Source organism: Hirundo rustica, chromosome 15, assembly GCF_015227805.2.
Source record: "Hirundo rustica isolate bHirRus1 chromosome 15, bHirRus1.pri.v3, whole genome shotgun sequence".
Classification (NCBI taxonomy): Eukaryota; Metazoa; Chordata; class Aves; order Passeriformes; family Hirundinidae; genus Hirundo; species Hirundo rustica.
The window spans coordinates 6,347,737-6,370,193 of NC_053464.1; the positions used below are offsets into that span (position 1 = coordinate 6,347,737).

The 22,457-nt window shown below is 43.0% G+C and overlaps 2 protein-coding genes across 2 annotated transcripts in view; one reads left to right on the forward strand and one right to left on the reverse strand.

Annotated features, from left to right (window-relative positions):
- Window positions 1–754: 754 nt before the first annotated feature.
- Window positions 755–2,010, forward strand: RMI2 (RecQ mediated genome instability 2). Its single transcript, XM_040079519.1, has 2 exons — window positions 755–1,022; window positions 1,599–2,010. The coding sequence occupies exons 1-2, from the start codon at window positions 755–757 to the stop codon at window positions 1,745–1,747; spliced, it is 417 nt and encodes a 138-aa protein (XP_039935453.1). The 3' UTR covers window positions 1,748–2,010.
- Window positions 2,011–5,811: 3,801 nt separating this feature from the next.
- Window positions 5,812–22,457, reverse strand: part of LOC120759796 (uncharacterized) — a 72,291-nt gene continuing 55,645 nt past the window's right edge. Inside the window, exons 53-69 of the mRNA XM_058422631.1 lie at window positions 21,455–21,568; window positions 20,977–21,105; window positions 20,356–20,517; window positions 19,414–19,575; window positions 18,039–18,204; window positions 16,619–16,803; window positions 15,966–16,058; window positions 15,479–15,683; window positions 14,414–14,601; window positions 13,621–13,718; window positions 13,040–13,224; window positions 11,780–11,982; window positions 11,164–11,353; window positions 10,412–10,521; window positions 8,510–8,629; window positions 8,001–8,140; window positions 5,812–5,872 (exon numbers count right to left, since the gene is read on the reverse strand). Of these exons, the coding sequence (XP_058278614.1) occupies window positions 5,857–5,872; window positions 8,001–8,140; window positions 8,510–8,629; window positions 10,412–10,521; window positions 11,164–11,353; window positions 11,780–11,982; window positions 13,040–13,224; window positions 13,621–13,718; window positions 14,414–14,601; window positions 15,479–15,683; window positions 15,966–16,058; window positions 16,619–16,803; window positions 18,039–18,204; window positions 19,414–19,575; window positions 20,356–20,517; window positions 20,977–21,105; window positions 21,455–21,568 (2,466 nt within the window). The 3' untranslated portion in view covers window positions 5,812–5,856. The remainder of the gene's footprint in view (window positions 5,873–8,000; window positions 8,141–8,509; window positions 8,630–10,411; window positions 10,522–11,163; window positions 11,354–11,779; window positions 11,983–13,039; window positions 13,225–13,620; window positions 13,719–14,413; window positions 14,602–15,478; window positions 15,684–15,965; window positions 16,059–16,618; window positions 16,804–18,038; window positions 18,205–19,413; window positions 19,576–20,355; window positions 20,518–20,976; window positions 21,106–21,454; window positions 21,569–22,457) is intronic.

A 22,457-nucleotide genomic window follows, 5' to 3' on the forward strand; every position in this document is an offset into this window, starting at 1 on the left:
AGCAGACTGCATCAAAGTGAACTAGCCTGTCTGTAATATAAACAGACAGTACATAAATTCCTAAAAGCCTTGGAATTAAAGTCTCCCGTTTTAAAACTGCCCATGCTTTCAGCGCATTATGCTCCGGATTTCCCCAGAAAAGCATCCCTGGGAAAATCAGCATGTGCATTTTCCTGTTTTCTCACGAAACCGGAGGAGCTTCATCAGCTCCCAAATAAACACCGTGGCCCCTTCTCGCCAAGCAGGGTGGGAGCCGGGCTGGCTCCAGCGGCGGGGCCGCGGCAGAGCACAGCGGCGGTCGGCTGGGCCGGCGCCAGCAGCGCCCCCAGCTCGAACCAGACCTCCGAGGCTCACGCTGCCTTCGGCACCGAAACGGGCCGGTCCTGGACTGAAACCAGGTAAAATGAGGGCCAGGCAGGCCCTGGGCTGATCCAGGTGAGGGGCGGTGGCTCGGGGGACGGCACACGGTGCCGGGGGCACTGCCCGCGCTCTGCACCGACGGGGTGGCTGAGGCGGCCGGGGGCACTGCCCGCGCTCTGCACCGACGGGGTGGCTGAGGCGGCTGGGGGCACTGCCCGCGCCCTGCACCCTCACAGCCGGGCCCCGCCCGAGGCGCACGTCCCGCCCGGTATCTCGCATTGCGCTCGGGCCGTCCCGCAGCTGCGGCGCTGCCGCCGCTCGGGGGCGGAGCGGGGCGGGCCGAGCCGAGCGCCGCCCGCCCTCAGCGGCTGCGCGCTCTCCGGCGCCCGTCGGCATGGCGGGGGCGGCCCCGGGCCCGCCGGTGAAGGTGCTGGCGGCGCAGCTGCGGCGGGCGGAGCGGGGCGCGGGCGGGAGCTGGGAGCTGCGGAGGGCGGCGGAGGGCCGGGCGCCGCTGTCCGTGCGGGCCGTGTGGATGCAGGGCACCGTGCTGGAGGTGCAGCGCGGCGCCGACGGCGGCTCGGCCCGGCTGCAGGACGGCAGCGGTGCCTTCACCGTGCTGGGCGTGGAGCAGGTGCCGCAGGGCCGGCCGTGCCTCAGCGCAGGTACCGGGGGCGGGGGGACCCCCGAGGGCAGCGGGCGCTGTCCCTGCCCGTGCCCGCTCTAACGTGGTTCGCAGCATCCCCTCCGCCAGGCCAGGCCCGGCCGCCGTGCCGGGCCCCGCGCAGGAGGGCCTGAAGAAGGAGAGAGATTCTTCTCCTGTTTGTCTTTTCTGGTTTTTTTTTCTTTTCTTTCCTTCTCTTCCCTTCACTAGAAATGCCAGTTCAAATGGTGAAGTGCTGGCCTGCAGAATTGCAAATGTGGTACAAAACAGGCCCATTGCTAAAAAATTCAGCCTTCTGACGTATCCTCAGTCCATTTACACTGCAGGACAAACTTGTGTTTGTTTGACTCTTATCGTATGTGAAAATGTAGTTAAGTGTGCCATAAAAGTGGCTGTACAGATAATTAAGCCTTTTTCTGAAGTTTAGTTCTAAGCAATCTTCATTCCTGAGTTTTCTTGCAGGTACTGGCATCTTCAATTTACCCTGTTCACCTGGTGGCTTTAAGTAACTTGGTTTGATAATTTGGTCCGATTAAATGATAATACAAAGATTAATTAATGCTTACTTGTTTTTTAGGGAAGTATGTAATGGTGATGGGTGTGGTGCGGTCCTGCAGTCCTGAGCCCATTCTTCGAGCAATAAAGATGACAGATCTCTCTGAAAACCCAGTCCATAAGAGTATGTGGAACCTTGAAGTGGAGGATTTGCACAGAGTCATCCCCTAATGCTTTTACGTTCTGCCTAAAAGAACTGGAAATTTGGTTTCTTTTGCTTTTTGGTGCGGAACATTGGACTATTCTGTGTAACCACTCCTGGAGTAAAACAAAGTGAGAAGTTGAGCTCACTTAAGCGTAGGGACGAGTGCTTATCTGATAATAATCAAAGTGTTCATGTTTTCCAGTCTCTTTTTGTACCAATGTATTTGAGAAATGCCTATCTGATGTTTTGAATAAGATGTCCACACTATTAAAAAGGCTATATGTTTGTCTCTGTGTGTGTTGCTGGTGGTAGGGGAGCACGTGTTGAAGCAGTTGTTCTGCAGCAGGTGTTCATGGCAGCGAGGGCTGCACAGGACTCTTGTTACCAGGGCATGAAGGCAAAATGTGTTCCAGCCCATTTAGGCTGTGGTTGGAAATAATCGTTTTCACCTGTATTCTCAATTTCAGTAATCATCATGTCTGTAAACTACTTGTTAGACAGGTGTCTCTTGGTAACCATTAGCAATGTCTTGTACTTAAAATACCTGTCTAGTTTCTGAAATACAGGAAGTGGTAATGACCCTTCTGTTCCAGTGAAGTGCAGTTAATGAAAAGATGTGATGCAGGATTACTTGGAATAGGTTCTCCAGGTGCAAGATGTAAATACTTTTTACCTCCAGAAACAAGCATTCTGTCCCTAAGTGCATTTATCTTTCTGAAGGTTTTTTTTTTTTTTCTTCCAGTGTATGCTATTTTTAACTGTTCAAATAATTCTAAATTATATTCTGTTCTTCTCTTTCCTTCTCTGAGAAAAACAAACTATGAAATTGCATCAAGAAACCCATAAAAAGTAGAAATGTTTTTACTCTTTATTTTCCATCTTGCCTAAAGAGAATTTGGGTCCTGACGAATGCTTTGCATTAGCTGTGTGCCGTGGCTTTGTGATTGGGGCCTGTATTGTCCAGCAATAGAGTTATGTTAATTAGGAATGCGTATCGGGAGGGAAGAGAATCTCTGAACGCTACTCAATTTAAGATGAGAATCAAGTGATGGTAATTAATTTTTTTAATTATGGGATTAGGTTTTCAAAGCATGTGGAAACTAGCTAGCACCCTTTAAGGATTTGGATCTTTGCAGACTAAGGACTGGATTTCAGAGAACAATTCCAGTCTTGAGCTTGGTATTCCAAACCAGACCACATCACAGGCAGTTGGATAGTGGAAGTCCTGTGCTCTGAGATCCTGCTGATGAAATGCCAAAACATACAGAGATAAAGAATTTTGGCGGTCTGGGTTTATTTATTGTTTGTAATTCTGGAAAACATCCACTTGTGGAGTGCTGTAGCCTTTGAGAAATAATCCATGAGAACAGCATTATCAGCTTGTCACTGGTTCATATTAAAAATTACTTTCCTATGAGTTCAAAGCAAAAGACCAGGGTGAGTGTTGTGCTTCTAAACAAAAGACTGCTGGAGATTGCTTTGGCTCCCAGCTCAGCTATACTTCACCTAATGAGAGGCTGATGCTGCTTATGGCTGTTGGTAGCTGTTTAAGGCTGGCCTGAAGGGCCTTATTTCTGATTTCTGCAGTTTAGCATTGTGGGGCTCTACTGGGTACAGGGAATTCTCACTTTTCCTCACCTTACATCTCAAATTCTGCAGTTAGAACATGGGTTTGTGATTTTTGTTGCTGTTGTACATCAGACTATGTCACTGAGGAGTTACAGGATAAGGGGCTTCTTTAGCCCTTTGTTGAGGAGGTCAAAGCTGAGTTCTTGTTACATCTGTTTTGGGGTTAATTTGGTGTAATATGTAGAAATTCTGTGAACTTTATAGATCATGGGGACTCTTGTGTAAAGAACTAGTTGGAGTTGAGTTATAATCTCACTTCCTGTCTGCTCTGCAAGGACAGCTGTGTGGGCAGGTGTGTTCAAAGTGCTCTCACAGCAGGAGTTAACAGAGGCAGATATTCCTGTGTGCTGTGTGGTGGGGAGACCCATGAGATCTGCAATGGATATTATGTATTTGCCATATGACAGCATGGTTTATATACTGCGTTACCATCATCTGAGGTATGGACACTTTGGATTAGTTCAGTCAAGGTGTTCAATAATGTGCAGCATTGCCAGTAGTTATCTACTAAAAGCTTGATCTTGATAAAGCCAGGGCTAGTGCAGAGAAAAAAGCCGGTTTTGAAATACTGAAGCTGATGAATTCATCTGATAAATGCATCAGTCAAACCCTTCCAAGGTGTTTCTTTTCCAGAGGTGCCCAGCCCAGCCCATGGGGCCAGCAGGGTTTCCAGCTAACCTGTGGCTCTAGGGTTGGAGCGGGGCTGGGTCTGGCTCCTGCTGGGCTTCAGGGCTTGAGGTGTGTCAGAGTTCCTGACTCTCTAAAGAGTATCGACAGGAATTGTGTGCATGGAGAACCTGGGAGCAGCTCAGAGACACCAAACAGCTGGGCAGAGCAAAATGGCTGCAGTTTAAAATGTTTATTGGTAGTTAAATGGCTTCTTTATTACGAGTGATAAGTTATAAGCAGCTTTTAGAGGAGACGTGGTGTCTGCATCCAGCTCAGTGTTGCTGTGTGCAGTTAGCATTTAGTTAAAGTCCTGTATTTCTGTATTGCTGACTGAGCTCTTCTCAATCTTTTCCTCTACTTGCTGATGTTTTTCTTTGTTCCTGAAACTGTCACCATAGGACTTTTTTCAGAAGTGCTTGGTGTGGTTAGCTGAGGAGTGAAGTGACATTCAATGACTGGGGAGAAAATTAAGTGTTTTTTTAATCAGTAACTAGTATAAATATTCTCCCAGAAATATTTCGTACAATTTTGGCATTTTACAAGGGTGGAGGTATAAAGTTATTACAGAGGAAGACTTGATTTCTAGCATCTGATGTGTGTGGGGATCCTAAAAAATGTAGGATTTTTTTCCTGACTAGTGCAGGAATCATGTTTCTAATTTGTATCCAGCTAGAGAGTAAGTGTTTAGAAAGTGACTGCAGCTGCAAGCAGCATACACTAGATAAGAGGCAGCTGCTTGCTTTGTCTGTGAGCCAGGCAGTCAAACCCAGCCAGTTCCAACTCTCTAGGTCAGTACAACTTGGTTGTTACAAATAATCAATAAAAATGTACTCCAGCATAAAAATAAGGCAGTCAGATGTTTATTAGCATGATGTCATAGAACAGAACACCATTATTTCAATGTTTGCATATTATGCAAAGACATTGGATGGATTTTGCAATGTTACCTTTTACAAAGGAACAGCTGCATTCCAGGCGCTGTGTGGGGAAAGGTAATGCAATTTTAAAATCAAGTGACCTACAACAGAGAAAGGGATTTAACACGAGGCACACAACAGCAGCTCTTACACCCTAACGTCACTTCATGGGTAGGGCAGATCTTGGTCACCTTTTCCCAAGACATCAACTGACTGCTGACAAGGGGCTTCTAAAGACACAGGGAAAATGTGAAACTGGGGCACAGAGGCCAAGAAGGCTGTTTCTCATTTAACAGTGTCTACATTAATAAGGGAAAAATCAACCAGTATAAAAATGAGAAAATTATTAACTGCTTTCCATTATTTACCCATCTTATTTCTATCTTAGCCTTCTTGTGTGTTGGAGCACTTCCCTGGAAAAAGATAGATAACTTTCTCCAGAACCGCTGAGCAGTGGAGTTTCATTTCTGGAGAAAAAAGAAGTCAGCATCTCTGCTGACTCCAAGCTGATGACACTGCTTTCACAACGTAGTCCACTTGTACTAATCTGAGCTGGAAGAGAGCTTTTCTCAGCTTTTCAGTGTATTTGTGCTATGGTTCAAGGCTGGTGGAGAGGCAACTTTGCCACCAAATGGGAGAACTCTTTGAGAGTAACTGATAAGTTTCATGTCCAATTTCTTTTGGTTGTTATAGTTTCTTGTCAATATACTGAAATATTTCCTCTTGCCCTCAGGGGTTCTGGGTGGAAAGCTTTCCTTTTATACTTACATGTATACTTCATTATATTCACAATTAACACTAATGCATTCACCCTTCTACTGTTCTCTCCCTGTTCTTGCCTCTAGCTTGTCTACCTAAAATAACTGTTCTGTTTTGGGTGCCGAAAGGGTTCTTCCATCTTCAGGGCTGGTATCTGCCATTCAGGACTGGCTGGAGCTGAAATGAAGAGATGAAGTGCAGGTAAGTGGTAAGGACAAGTCACATGTAATGCAACCTTTCATTACAGTGACATACAAAAAATCTCTGAAGGGAAAATATCATCAGATATATTTATGACATCAAAAAATTGTGGGGAAAGTACTCCTGCATTTTAGATATGGTTTTATCTTAGATCACTAAGCTGAAATAAATATGTCAGGTTCTCTCATGTTTGATAAATTCACATTAAGGAGGAAAAGGGCAGCTTTATTTCTAATGTTTATGAGGTCTGGGTAGTTCAGCTATTCAGTGGAAGATCCTTGACAAGCATGAATTTCTAAGAAATAGTGCAGAGGTAGTTTCTGCTGACAGCCACTTTCTGTTTTGCTCTCATCACCATTGCTGGTTGTCAGTTACTGTGCATAACCCGACCATTACTGACTCTTTGACTGTGTCAAACCTAATTCTCCCTTAGTTTGGTCTGTTCAGCTTCCTTCTCTTCAGGGTGTTTGCATATTTAGAGACTTAACTCGTGTTTCTTCAACCCTTCCATTTTTTCCCCAGGACTGTTCTCAACTGGTTCACAATTTAAGTAAAACACGGTGTCCAAAATTGGATACATAAAATAAGCTAAATAGAGAAGTATTTTTTGTTTTAAATATGTTGATTCATGTGTACATCCCCAATGTATTTTGCTTCTTTAATAGCATGTTCTCATTAACTGAGCTTGTGGTCCACCTTCATTCCAATCATTTTCCTCAGAAATGGGATAATGTAAACTAGCAGCACTAGCTGACTTCAATAACTCAGCTACCACGCTATTCTAAAACATTATTTTCAACTGAATATTCTGTTGACTCAGATTTAACAAAATCTGTCTCTTTATTTCATATTTATATGTTGAAGAGTTTATATAACTACTGGAGCTAAAGACCACTCACTGCCTACAAGATGCTCCCCAGAAATGTCCTGACCATGCACTGCTTCGGAGCTGAGTGAACTGAACTGAACAGCTCAGGCAGATGCTGACACATGGCCTTGTTTCAGCATGTGGGAGCATGGTGTGATGCACTTAGGGACACAGTGAATGTTCTTTTTCTAGGTTTTTATTTTATTTTATGGCCAACAAACCCGTCTACAAATACTACTCCCTTCCTTAATGGGTAAAAAATCAGCTAATAATTGTAAATTTTTAAAGGCATACTACAAGTGGGTTTGTAGTCACCAAATCACTCCTTTGAGATAGTAGTGAGTTTACAAAAGCAAATAAATAATGTTTCATTTCATATATTAAAAAACCCACCCTCTTTTCATTACTAAACCTTAGGAAAGCATGGAGCATAAAAGGAGTAAACCCAAGTGCTTTGTTTCAGGCAAAAGTACAATTGTCTCTTGTGCATGATTCTGCCATTTATTTGGTGTAAATGTTTCCATTGCAGTCTTGTACAAATACAGGGAGTTACTACTTGGGCAAGAGTGTCAATAATGGAACTCCAGTTAGAAGCACATGTGGCTCCAGTCACTTTTGGAGTACACAAATTGGCACAATAACTGCAGAAGTGGGCAAGGATTGTAACTAAAAATTTCAGGCAAGTCCTACTGCTCTAGGCTTTTCATCTTCCTTAGCTCTATTCCAGGAATCCACTTAACAGTGCAATCTGGATGACAGCTGCATTAAAAGACATGTATTGATAATCTGCATATTCGAGGTTGAAAAGATAGAAAAATTTCATTGTTAGAGACTGAAAAATACAAAATTAAGTCTCTTGAGTATTTTATGTCTGTATATGTTTTTTGTTAATATGAATCCAAATGCATTATTCAGACCAAAAGACGGTGAAACCAGAAATAGTATCCAAGAGGAGAAACTGCTGGGGACATCACATGGTATGCTGCAGGAATCCTTCTGCCTCTGTCACACAGCGGATTAGGACAAAATAAAAGCAGCAGAGAGTGTGCTGGTGAGTGAACAGCAGGAAGGGGAGGTAGCCAAGAGGCAAGAAGAGCATTTCTGGGAATAGTTTTGCTCAGAGCCACAGTCAGATTCATTACTTTTATTTTCTCACATGTTCTTGAATTACAGACATGCAAGTACTGGAGCAATGCAGTCAGAGTATTTGGGGTGGTAAAAAAAAATGAAACTTACCACTGTGGAGGGATTTCCACAGGGACAAAATTCCGGTTGCACAAATGAACAAAAGCTGCTGCTAATCTGCAGGCAGCCCCCAAGGGCGGGGAGTCACAGGTGTCCTGGGTACACATGGTGTAGAATGGCTCGGGCTCCACCTGGGCACAAAGGGAGGGCTTAGGGGAGCAGAGGGACCTGCGGGTAAACCCTGAGGTTTGGGTTGTGTCCCCTCCCCCCTGCCTGGTAAGGACCATTCATAAACTTGTATTTCCTTCCTAACAGTGAGGAGGTTAGTTCTGTTTCCAAATTCTAGACCTGTATCCTAAAGAACAGTGGAGTCATACCACTATTCTGTGGATGTCAAAAATCTCAATTTATATTTATGGTGATAAAAACGCTTTTTTTCTGTCTGGATTGCTTCTAAAGTTCTCTGCAAGTAAACTTCTATATCCTTGCAATGGTTATGTGTCCTCCTTGGAAGTATGATGCATAATTAAGATAGTGATTCTGGCTTAAGTTCTACTTACAACTTTGAAGCAGTTCCTGAGAAGTGAATGTGGTTCTTCAAAGAACACTTTACAGATGTTTTGCTTAGCTGTAATCGGACATGGCTTCTCTTTCTTTGGTAGGAGACTGCACTTATTCACCTGGGAAAACAGAATTACTGAACTTGGTGTATTTTGGGAGTTTTTTTGCATACATCAGGGTTGGGTGAGTTCTTCAGATTTCCAGTGTGAGCTGGTTTGAAGGACGATATGGGCAGCTCAGTACCCTGCTCTAATGTTTATTGTTCATTAATATTGAGAGGCACCTTGCAGATTAGACCTTGTTTCCTTTTGCTGTTGATTCTGTTATTCACTGAAGGATTTTGGTGTGTAGTTGCTGACATAGCAGGTAGTTAGCTAGTTCTCTTTTATATAGATCTGACAGGTCAAAGTTGTGCTTTTACTTTCCGGTGGAGGAAAAAAACCCTGAAAACTTCATACCGTTATTCATAGGTAAAGGTGGCTTTAAAAAAACCCAACAAACCCCACCACCAGATAGTTCTTTAAGCAAGTGTAAATTGTAGTTATGTTAGTTACTAAGGAAAATTAATTGGCAGTTTGCTCAGTGCTAGCCCTCATCCCGCAGGAGTCACACACTCAGACCCCTCCTGTTGTGCAGCCCGGGCCTGGTGATGGTGGAGCTCTGCTGACGTCCTTTGCAAGGTCAGTGCGTGACGAAGGCTGTGATAAAGCTCCTGGGAGCTGCAGTCAGAGGTCACAGTTCAGTGTGAGCCCTCCCAGTCAATAGTGCAAGTGCAGCCATGCTGCCCCTAAAGAAGGGCACTCAGGATTGCCCTGCCTCTGTATGGTACTGAGTTTCTGATGTATTGCTTTTAATTGATTCTGTGGTTTGCTGTCTCTAGGGAGTTTTGCATTTTTGTGACTATATTAGACGTTAATATTTGTAGCAATTAAGAAAATTGTGCCTATGGTCAGTCACATTGTGATCCTGCCCCATTATTAACATAAACATAGGCTGCAAGCTCATTAACTGTATCTCAGCAACAGCAAGAAGTACAAAATAGTTGAAGCAATTCTCTTTTACAGTAAAGTACTGACATAAAGCTGAAACTGAGATTTCTGTTCCCAGAACTCAGACATCTGTGAGACAGGATAAATGGAAGAGTCACAAAATCTTTGTGGCAGTAAGATACTGGTTCCTTTTCTTTTTGGTAATAGATTCTTAAAGTTAGATTTGGAAGGGATTTAAAGGATCCTGTCAACGTGGCTTGAGAGCATTTTAAAGCTACTTTTCTTGGTTGGTTGCATTCACAGATGGTTCTCTACAACTGCACATTTGTGTATTTAGATTATTTTCAGCTGATGACAGAGTACATGAATTAATCAGAGCTATAATGTTACAGGTATAAAATTGTTATCACATTTGTTTATGATAGTTATAGGAGTTCCAAAAGGGTCTGAATACTTAGTGGTCTGGGGATGGAGAACAAATTTACTAGTTACTTGTTTCTCAAGTTTTGTTAATTGATAAGATGTAAAGCATGAAGCACAAAGAAAATTAAGAGGCTCAACATACCCAGCTAGAACTAACAGCTCTAAAGAAAACTTCAAACTGTGGCCTGAGTGATGAATAAACAGAATTGGCCCAGACCTAGTACCACCTGTCCCTGCAGGAAAACATCAAAGATACTCGGCTCCAATATCAGTCTTCTAAAATCAGCAGCAGCCACCTCTATGTTTTACCTTATCACCTAGGCCAAAAATACTCAATTTTTTAGCAAATATGTGCAACCTTTTCCCTGGTTAGACACAGCAAAACCAGTGCAGTGTGCTGCTGTTTTCACTATGGAGCTTTAGTTCACCTAAGCCAACCCAGTGTGTCAGAGAGTGCCCTCTGTGCTCAGGAGCCCCTCAGCTCATTACCTGCCAGCTCTGTGTGAACTCTTTCACGTTCTCAGTGAAGGAACCATTAGGCACCATCCATTCGTTTCCAGCTTCATTATCATTGGTTCCAAAAAGCCCAGCTGAAACACCTGGGAGGAAATTGAAATGGAGTAAAACAGGAGTTGTCAGGAGTAGGTGCAGGACAATTAGAGCAGCTGTCTCTGGGCTCTGATTGTTGTGTCCAGCAGAGCTGGGCTCTGTTGTGGAAGAGAGGAAGCTGCCCAGCCTGCATTGACATGTCTCAGCTGGTCATGGGCTTCTGAGCACTTCAAGGCATCAGATCCATTCTCTGCTAATCTTTGAGGGGTGTGGGGTATATGGACGGTACATTAATGCATTCATGTATACCAAAAACCCTGAGAGGTTTTGGGCCTCCCTCTACCGTTGTCTTGCAGATCTGACAAGCAAAGCCTGCTCTAGAGCAGATTCTCAGCCAGGGTTTGAGGCTGGGCTGACTGCAGCACCGCTGCCTCTGATTTTTGTTTCATTGCATTGAACCAGCAGTAACCCATAACTTGCTCTTCTCCCTGGAAATGGTGCATTCATTCTGTGCTCTCTTTGGCAATTACTGGGAATGCCTAGAGCCATTTCCAGGGTGTCTGTAAATGAAGAGGAGAAAAAGAAGTGAAAGCACAGATGCTGGTAGTACCAATAATAGAGCTAATTCAGAGAGACAGCAAAAATGACTAACAGCTGACAACAGCTGTTGTCAGAGTATGACTGATACTCACCATGGTGCCACCCAGCCAGAGTGACAGTGCAGAGGTCATACTGAAAGTCACAAGAGATAGAAACTCCTTGCTGATCAGATACTTCTATTTTGTTGGCTCCTTGCCTTGAATTCATGGTACTGTTTTCAAAGGATTGATCCAGGACTTGGCAGTTCTCTTCCATAAAGGAGAAGTTGTACATCTTGGATATCTGTTTTAAAATGAAAATGCAGTTTCAAATCTGTCATAGTGAAAGTTCAGTCACAGGCAAGCACAGTGGATTTGCAGGTGTGATGAGGCCAACTTGGCTCAGAATTAAGGGAGTAAAAACAGGGTTGTGTTAAACTTCTGAAAGAGCAGAAAGCACAAAGCCTCCCTCTCAGTGCCCATTCTCCTGGACCATGTCAGAAGAAAGTTGAAGTTTCTGTCTCATACAGAGAGCAAAGCGGTAGCCCTTGACTTAGTTAAACTGGTTTTGTTTTGGGAAGGTATTTTCTTTTTAAGAAGCTGTTACTTTAAAGCCATTGCCTCAGAGTGCTTCTGTTCTATGTTTTCAGCATTAGTGTTTTAAAAACTTTCTTGTCAGTTGAAGAAAATTTTTGCCGAAAATAAAAGATGTTTGACTTGGTCTTCCTACCTTTAGTCGTGGGTAGATAGTGATCGCTGTCTGGTTCATCTCCACATACAGCGATCTGGAGTTCCTAGTTTCCTCATTTAGTATTACAGTGAAAGCACTGTGAGTAAAGTCCTTGGCAAGAAGTACACTGCACTTTGATGCCAAATCGTACATTTTTCCATCAAAAGTCACAAGATGCTTGGTCCCCACTAACATAGCATGATCTGGAGAATGGTATTTCAGAAGAAACATCAGTGAGTTTTCCACAGAGCAGTAAATGCTGCGCATACTGCAACACACAGCTTCTTGCTGGCATACTCTTAAAATAATTTCTCAATTTACTATTACACTGACATTACTACACTTACATTTTAATTAGTTACACTGTAGTTGCTCTGCAAAAAAACTTTTCTCAGAGAACAATTTAATGATTTTTTTGTTGTTGTTACAGATTTACCTGAGTGCCATAAAACTTTGATAAACTTGAACTGGGATTCAAAGCTCATCTTGATTTGTCATTGTACTACTTGATAGTCATATTTATAAACACACACATACACACACATCATGCATTCTTATGCAGAAAACACAAAAATATTAATTCTCAAAAATTGTCTCCTAAAATGACCCTTCCAAACCAGAGCATCAAACAGCTGCAGTCCAGGAAACTACTGATTCATGACTCAGCATACTGGGTCACTAGGACCTACCTTCACAGCCTCTGTCGTGTCTCTGTACTGGGAGGAAACCATTAAGGGTTTTCTGGGAAAGCCGTTCTCTCTAAGGGACAGTTGGGACTGTTAGTGCATTCCTTTAGCATTTAGCAATACTTTTACTGTCGCTGAAGTTTTGGTAGGGCTGTGTTTGCTCATCCTGGAGGCGGCAGAGGTGAAATCACCAGTCTCCAAGCCTCTGTGCCAGGGCACAGAGCCAGTAGGTGTGACTGGCACCGAACCACAGGATCAACTCACAGGAGTATATGGATAAGGCGGATAAATACCACCTGCTGTTTCTAGGCTCAAGAGTAGGAAGTTAAAGAGGTGCAAAACTTGCATGAATGTTAAGCAGAGCAGCGCTACTGCACGTCAGCTTTGCCCAGAGTGTTGGTCTTATACATACCATCACTATCTTACAAGAAAGATTATATGTAAGTTAATAGGAAAATTATTAATTAGTGACCATCTCTATGTAAACTCCTATTCCAAATATGATTTTTAAAATAAAGAGCTAAGTGGAAATAGATCCAGGTATAGAACAAAGCAGTACTTTGAAAGGGCTTACATTCAAAGGGGCTCTCCATCATCCTCCGTTTGAATCTATAGAACTCTGCAAGTATGTTGAGATTGTAGAGGTCTTGCAGAGGCCTCATTAGTTTTTCTCCAATGAGGTAAGTGGTAACATTTGCTAGCTGCAGGGACAGGCCTGCTTTAGGCAGCACTGGCAGCTTCCCTGCCACGGAACAGTTCCTGTAGAATACAAACAGAACACGCCTTATCTGCTGAACTGATGAAATGCTCTTTAGTATTAGAAATGTTGAAGTGAAATATTCATAAGAACTGTAGTGTCTGATTAGAACAGCAAAACACAATCCTACTCTGACCAAGAGCTGCACTGCCCCAGGCCATCTCAGGCCAGTTAGCAGTTGCTTATACCCTGTTTGCTGCCCAGTAGCTCCTTTCAAACACAGCAGGCCTGGCAGCCAACAGAAATAAACATCAAATGGATGTGATGTGACCAAAGCAAAGAGCAGCTGGGTGGCTGTCAGAACCCTCACCTGCACACTGACAGGAAGAATAACTATGCACATATCCTTTTAGACCACCCAGAGCAGGGATCCTGCAAAAACACCAGTTACCAGTTACCTGGGTGAAAAACTGTACAGGTTCAGCAAGGGCTTCCGGATCTTGCTCACAGCTCTGGAGAACGCTGCCTCTGCCCACCTGAGCACCTGCTGTGTGGCCTGTTGGAGAGTCACGGGTCACAAAAATAATTTCAATATGGCTTCAGGGCAGCATCAGTACTTGGCAAATGAGTTTTAAATCAAGAAATACAAAATACCACTTTACTGTCTCTTGCATTTGTGTCCTGCCTTACAGCATCTTGTCATGTTGAGGTTAATATCCAGAGGACAGACTCAAGTCACAACACCAACAAATAATAGACAGAAATACATTCTTCCTACATAACATGACTTAAAGTGTAGTAATGCTTCACTAAAGAAATGTGCTTCAGTAGCTTGGAAAGGACTGCTATCTAATAATATACATTAGGCTCACACTACATCTTTTATGATTTTTATTTTAACTAGAAGAGGCCAGATTTATTTGTACACTGTTTATTGGAATCACAATTCTTCTCCTCTATGCAAGAAAAGTAAAAACTACATGAATGACAGATTACTACTTCTGTGTTTTCAACCAGAACTAGTAAAACCACCTCTCCTCTAGCTGGAAAAGTACTCTGTCAAAGCAGGACAAGTATTGCTAGAACAGTAAATTGGCTGTGTACGAGCTTATTACATGGAAAGATAAGGGCACTATTTCCATAAACAAAAACAGTTAACTATTTTTGTGTATCCATAGTTCAAAGCTGAGACTTAAATTTGTAGGCCTTGTCTTTCCAACCATTAGAAATGGAGAACCGAGTTATACCAACCATATCCAAGCCTCCTTTCACAACCTTTAATGCCACCTGGATTGGTTCCATTAGCCACACATCTTTTACAATCTTGGGTAAGAAAGTCTGGATTTTCTTCATGTGCTCTTCTGTCTTCTCCTTCCAGACTTCATCCAGTGGCTTCAAGGTTACATCATAGTAGGCATCCTTCAAAGTTGCTAATGGCTCTGAAACAAACATATTAATGAGACAAACCTTAGCTGGTTTGGTACAAGATGGCTGTTTGCTTGTTTGTTTCCACCCAGCTTCCGGCATAAGTGAAGGAGGAGCACAGAAAAGTGGAGGAGGCAGCTGTGTTTCCATGGCAGTCCAGCACACTGCACAGCTGTGAACTGAGAGAGCCATTTAGCTCTGACCCTGACCTCCTTATAAATACCTTGCTGCTGTCCAAAAGGAATGTAAGGGATGCTCTACAATGTGTCCCCATCAGCACCGTACTGCACAGACTGCTCCTGCTGAGCAGCAGGACAGTTTGGTCACAGCTGATTTCAAGCATGGTGTATCAACCAAATTCAACCTGGAGTGTGGAGAGCCTAGAACTGAGTGGCCCAAAGTGGATTTTTACCCTTGTGAGAACTGAAGGTTCTTGCAGCTGATTCCAGCTGACCACATTTCTCAAAGGTTTCAGTAAGGGCCACAGTCCAGCTGAACAGTGAATTAGTGGCTACTGGATAAGCTTGGAGAAAACCAGATCAAGTGAAATCCGATTAGTACAAGCATTAAAAACTCAAGGATGGATATGAACAGCCCTTAGGGAGGAAAGGCTTGCCAGGGAACTGTTAGGAGGATACTGCAGCTTAGGAATTAAGGACTCCTTTCTCATCTGATTGAACCCAGCCTCCTGTGACCAAGAAAAAGCCTCACCACTGATTTCATTAGAAAGGTGCTCACTGAGAGCCTTCTTAGAGCTTATTGCATCAAGGCTCCCAATACTCTGTACACTAAGAGCTAAGGTCAGCAATTCTTGCTAGATCAAAATAGAAACCTTGGTGCTGTTCAGTACGTTTTAGAGTTTAGTGAAGTTTGGTTTGCCCTTTTGCTTACTTTGTAATTCGTTCTGCATTTGCCGGACCACATCTTGAATTTTCTCCAGATAAAGTGGGATCCTGCTTCTCAGCATGTGCCCGATTGCACTTTGCTTCCACACCTGGGCGACAGCTGTACCCCCACTGTGCAGGAATCCTGCTGCCCTTTGCGAGGCCATTGAAGCCCAGCCAGCTGCTTCAGACAGGAAACCAACATGCTGCACCTACAGTGGTTCCAAAAAAGAAGCGATTTCAAAACACACAGTCATCTCAAGCCAAGCTTTGACTTCATTGGGAGGCAATTCTGACTCCACAGTGTTGGCGCAGAGATACAGCATCTCCACCATTAAACATGCTTTTTGTCTCTGTATGAGTTGCAGGTCAGCACAGGAGTAATCACTGAAATGTTTGAGCAAAACAAAACAGCTGCAGGCAATAAAATGACGTTTAATTAACACTGCATGAACACTTCATGGTATTTTCACAGATCATGTACAGATACTTACTGATCTCTTGAATCTCCAAAGGTATCCATCAAACTTCTTTATTTTCTCTATCAGTGTGGCTTTCAAAAGGCTCCCAATTTCATTAAGCGTGCTCTGTGAGAAGATTGGTAAAACCTTGAATTCATTACTTAAAATTGCTTGTGCTGGAGCCAAGTCATTCAAAGTTTGTACTTGTTTAAATGCCGGCCAACACCCAGAGCGCCTCACATTTTTTAGGGGAAACCACTTCTGCATTATTCAATGGATAGACAAGGGAACAGAAAAGTCAAACGATTAAAAGCAAAACACCTTCCCCGAACAGAGAGTATGTGAATCCCTACTAAAAGTGAAAGCACGTTCAGGATTCTAATAATTCATTTTGTAACCAACATGCTGAGCAGTTACTGCTGCTCTCATTTTTACTTACCTTCCTCAGAAGATCCACTCTTTAGAAGAGGGTCCTGTATTTTCTAGCTCTAGGCATGGCTGAATTCCATTCTCACCGTGGTAACGTCTCACATCAACGTGAAAATAATTAAAACATTGCATAATTTTGCCTAGTTATTCACCAAAATTCACACCTGAAGCCCACATGGAAGGTGCTCCATCAAAATGAAAAAATCAAATATTCTGGGAAAATCCCTCTGCAAGTAACAGCCACTCAAGGGTCTCACCTCAACTTTAAGAAAAGGATCCCCACATCCATGTGCCAGGAAACTCAAGCTTCCATTAGCGGCTGCTAGAGTCACTTGTCCCACGTTTTCCTGCCTTTTACCATTGATGCTGAGATAGGTGTTAATGGCAGCCATCTGTTGTCCATCAGAACAAGCGCTGACTTCTATTCCTTCTTCCAAATCCCCTTAAGGAATGAAAAGACAGTGCTTCATTTACGGGAACAACACTGACAGACATTGTTTCAAAGCCAGCTTTTAATTACTTCGGTGATCAGTCAGAGTCTGACTGTGTTAGGTGTGGAGGGAAAAAAACCAAAAACCTGAAGAGATAAACAGGAGACAATTAGATCAGTGTCAGGGTTTGATCTCTCTCTTCTGTGAGGCTTGTCAATGAATTACAAATAAAGATTTGCTACTGCAAAGGAAGCACTGCATTAAGGTAAATCTAAATCTCTCGGTCACACTGATTTACAGGCCATTTTTCTACTTTAGTCCTCACTGTGCCTTGTTGCAGACGTTTCAAAACTGCTCAGCCCTTAAATGAAAGCCTGTCAGTTCCACCCACTACATACACAAGTGGCTTCTACAGAAGCAGTGAAGAGCATAAGCAAATGGTGGGCAAAGTGCACGCAGAATCTGGGTTGAGAGAGCTGAGTTGAGTAATTTCTACAAATTTCTGACTTCAGTGATTCACAAACTGATGGTCCTAATCTCAAAAACATCGTAGCAGTTACTGGAATGGCAAATTCCTAAGTGTAACAAGGGCTGGGATTGTCAGCAACAAGAGTTTGAGACAACTGGGATACCACCAAATCTATTTGGTTTGCACCCAACTCTAACGTAGCTGAAATGTGGACGAACCCACTTCTTGCAGCTCATTTCACCTCACTTTGCTCATCTAGAATTTAGGCATAACTTGAACCAACAGCCTTTTTCTCCTCTCCAGTCAGAGCTGACTGCTATGAGACAATCCCCTGCAGGCAGTGATTGCTCACATCCCAGCTCATACAGCTGCTCCAGCATGTGCTACAGCCTCTGGAGATGCCTCTCTCATTTCCTTTATTGAATTTGGAATGCAATGATTAACTTAAACAAGGCAGAAAACTTTAAGATTGTTAAATCAAGAGGAATCTTTTGTTACCATCTATTGTAATCATATAGAAATGTCTCCCAAACTGATATTTGTAACAAATTTTAAGCTTTTATTTATCTGAAAGACAATAGCTTGAATGAACTGAGCTAGCTCAGTGCTAGAGACACGGCCTTTCTTCCTTTCTCTTCACAGCAATGACAGTGGGAGTCACAGAATAGCTCCAGTTGGAAAGGATCCATAAGGATCATCAAGTCCAGCTCCCTGCTCTTGGCAGGATAACCTAAAACTAAATCCTGTGGTTGAGAGCATGGTCAGTGAGGTACGCACCTTGCAGATGCCCCATGTAGTACTGAAAACATTCCTTTCCTTTTGAAGCAGCTACTTTTACTTTTTCTTTCTGAGCAATAATCCCTTCCACCAGGATCTGGCTCTGGACAGATGAGGAAGCAGCAGTTCCTGTCAGGCCCAGCCAAATATCTTCAAAGGCTCTTAACTGCAGCCATAAAGAAAAAAACATTTATTCAAAGCCACCACACAGAATTAATGAGCGTTCAGAGATGCTGCTCAAATATCAGTGCTTCCCACAAAAGGGTAAGTGGTGAGGGAAATATTTCCCAGTGTTTGTGCACTATGCAGGAGTCATACTAAGAGAGGCACAAACATCAGAGCGATTGGCCCAGGAGCTGAATGATTGGATAGCATGAAGCTTGTGGACAAAATTTTAATGGAAGCAGTGAAAGAAACAATGTCCCAGTCAGTTCTCTGTGAGGCTGCTCATTTGTGCTATTTTTTCCAAAACATAGAATGAAGCAAGTTCAGGCAGAGCAGCTGATACTCATTTCATCTCTGTCCTCTCTAAACAGAGAGGAATGGGAAAATAATTTAGTACTTGTTACTGATTAAATAATCATCACAATTTCATTAAGGGAAGATCTGTTGTCTCAGTTAGTGCCTGAGAAGATTCCTGCTAAAGAAGAGTTTAGATGGTGCTGGCCCCGTTAGTTTTTTGCCTCACTATGTTGTCTCCATCTGCCTCTCCACCATATTAATTTCTCAGGAAATTAAAAGCAAATGCAAAACAGGGGGGAAGGGAAGAGAAAAAGGAAGATTTATCTCAGAATGAGCATCATATGAGCTGTTCTGTGCCTTGTTTGGTTGTTTTGGGGTTTTTTGTGGTTTTTGTTTGTTTGTTTGTTTTTTGTTTGTTTGTTTTTTTTGGGGGGGGTGTGGTTTTTGTTGTTGTTGTTTTGGTTTTTTGGTTGTTTTTTTTTTTGGGGGGGGGGGGGGGGGTGTTGCCAGTTCTTTTTTCTGGCAAATGATGCTTTGTGCAAGCATTGTATTTTGTTTCCCTCTTTCTTCTGACATGGTGAAAACTCCATACCTCACACAACAGATCAGTCATGCTGAAGGGGAGTTATAACAGTACACAGCCTCTTAAAATTGATACACTCCACTAGAAATGTGCATGCTTTATTTGTGACAGCTCTACAGAGGGCTAATGCTGGTGCTTCCCTGCTCTGTCGGTCACACCGCATGGACGCTGCCCAACTGCTCCTTTAGACATGACACTAAAGGAACCGGGAGTGTTCTGTGTTTCCTGCTGTTTTACAGCCACTGCCTGCACCTGATTCGCTTGGGAGATAGATGGCAGCAGGCCTTTGAAAACAAACCTCAGTGCCAGTAAAAGAAAATAGAAACTCACTTCAATTTCTAGAGAATAGTTCTTCACATCAGCAGTGCTCTGATTCTTTATGGATATTCCAATCAATCCCTCATCTCTCCCGTGCTCAGCAAGGTGGAATCTGCCCTCTGACTGCAAAATGATGTCATCTTTGTTGAGCTGGTGCTTTCCAGATAAAACAACCTAAATACACACACAAAAAAGAAGTTGTACAGTTGGCAGCATTCTCATGAAATTACACCACAAACAAAACTTGCAGTTTCAGAAACCAGCACATTCTTCTGCTCCTCCTGGCACTGTCTTCATTACATCTTCAGTTTCTGTGGTCTTACAAAGCATGTTCAGTGACAACACCCTAAGACCAGAGGAACAGCTGCAGAGAACTATATTTTGTTAAATGTCCAATTTTTTGGAACTGCAGAGAGACATTTATTGCAGGTTTCAAGTTCTGTGTTTGTGAGTGTCTACAAGCAGCTCTGAGGACCAGCATGCACCTAAGGAAGATCATGGGTGGGCCTTCAGTTTTTGTGTGTCATAGAAAAATAAGGTTACGTTACGGTTCAAAAGTCCATCACTACCAGCAGAGCAATCCTAAAAACCCACAAACTTTTACCCACAGGGGAAGGAAAGCACTTTTACTCCTCTCTAGTTTCCTTTTTGATCACATATGAGCCTGTTTTGGTATTCTCCAGATACCAAATGAAATTAAGATACATCTGAAAGAGGAATAGGAAAGAAAGAACATGGAAGAAGTGAGAATGTTTCCAACCATGAAAGAACCTATAGAATATACTATAGTGGCAAACAGAACCTTTCAGCCTCAGTCCATCAAATGACACTGTTTATTTAAATTACAGAAGTATAGTAAGTCTTCTGAAGAGCTGCAGCTGAGGAAAACTAAGTCTCCAAACAAGTAATTACATTTAAACTGAAGTAGGTTCAATGTGTTTATGTCAGACTTACATTTGGAAGGTCACAGAACTCAAAGCTTGTATAGTAATCCAGGCAAGAGCAGTAGTTTGTTTCTATTTTACCCAGAATCTTCTGTTTGGTACATGGGGTCAGGAAAATATTTTCCAGAACAGCTTCTAACTGAAACTTATCAGGATACAAGAGCTGATTTCTCTGCAATGAGCCAAGAAAACAAAGTTAAAAGATGACAGCAGGATCTTCGACACTCCTTGGAGCCCACTCATCCCACCCCCAGGCTGGCTTTTGTTATTCCAGTAGCTTCAGGGTTTTAATGTAACATTTCCAAAACATCATTTCTACTTGACAATGGTTTGGCTTTTCAGCCCTGTTACTGGTCCCCATCCTACAAGTTTTGCAAATTTAGGGCACAGGTGAGGCCTCTAGTTTGTAAGAGCCCTTTCTTTCTTAACTATACTCTGTTTAGCTTTCTTCCTGTGTAGAGAAAAATGTGAAAGGTGAAATGAAATAGTAATAATTCACAAAAAATGGTGCTCTATAGAAGCTTTCTTAAAATCCACTCAATATTGCCTCTAAATCCAAAATAATTTCTCATCTACTGAGAACAGTTTCCATAAAAATGGTGAGTCAACAGATACAACTGCCTTCTCTTACCTCGTACGTGAAATTGTGTTTGAATTTTTTGTCATCCCAGTTCAGATCTAGGTATTCATTAAACAATGTTGGTCTTTGCTCTAGAGATCCACATGCTTGCAGGTGTTCCATGCTTAATATTCTCTGAAGCTGGAAAAGTAGAAAAAATTGACATGCATAAGTAATTTTTTAAAGTGTTCAGTGTATCCTCAGGCAGTGGGTTCCCTGTGAGAACCCCTGCATGGTCAATACCCATGGAACACTGCCTCAGTCTCTCCCAAGAAACCCTCTGAGGGAAAGCTGCAGCCCAAGTACAACCATGTCTGGAAACATGAAACAGAATTTTTCACAGGGTTTATTTTTCTTCCTCTGGGGCACAAAAAAAGGTTGACTTCAAGGCTTTCATATGATAACAAGTACAGGAAAAAAAAAAATCTGTGAGGATCAAACACAGGAATTTGGCTACACTCATCCCTTCCAAGGGATGTAAAACTCATACCTGGCCTGCAGAGAGTGTCACACAGCCACTCCAGGCAGTGCTGTCCATCTTGGATTTATCCTCCAGGCCCAGCCCGAGGTGAGCAGGCTGCCCAGCATTCCCTGAGACCTGCAGCTGAAAGCAGAGAAGGATTTGTCCAGCAGCAAGACTAGAACCAGCAGAATGATCCCCGTGCAGTGGGGGAAACAGGGCACAGTGAAAGCTGCCACAGATCCACGTTCAAACTCTGTGGAACTCCGTGCTCTGGAAGCTCTGGGCCTGAGACAAACACAGGGAAGCTGCACTTCTCCAAGGTCATGGAAAGCTTTTGTTATCCTCTCTAGAAGCTGCCTGGGGTGTGTCATGCAGAGCAATTAATGGCACAACTGCAATAGTGACCCTATAAAAGAATTTACTCCTCTGAATACAATTCTGGAACCATACTGAGCATTGTGCAAACCCCCTGAGCACCAAAGGGCTTCAGATGAACAAACACTGCACAGCTGGCACAGCTCAGTGCTGAAAGTCTTCATCCTCAGCTGCATGTCCTGACCCACACAGTGCATCTCAGACAGAAATTACACTGTAGTGTTTGATCTTGAAGGATGATTTGTGGAGTTCCCCCTCCTCCTTTTCCCTATATATGCTTTGCAAGTGCATTTCACAACTATAGTTTAAAGCCTTTCCAGCCTTACACATTTTCACATTTGTGTTGCAATTTCCTATACAATTCAAAAATTTACATTTTCTTCACAGGGGTATCAAAGGGTTTCTGGTTTGGTTTTATTGTGGTTTTTTGTTTGTTTGTTTTTCTTGTGTATGCAGACTAGGAGTTTGTCCATTGCTTTATGGACAAAAATTGCCTCATTTTCATTGCCTGGCTGGTTCCTGGGCACTTCTGAGTTCCTCCCATCCAAAATGGGTCAGTGCTGAAAATGCAAGGCTGTTGGCTAGGAAACAGTTCTGGTGGCTTGGACACCAGAGGGGATAATAGCACTCAGTGCTCTTTACATCTTTCAGGATG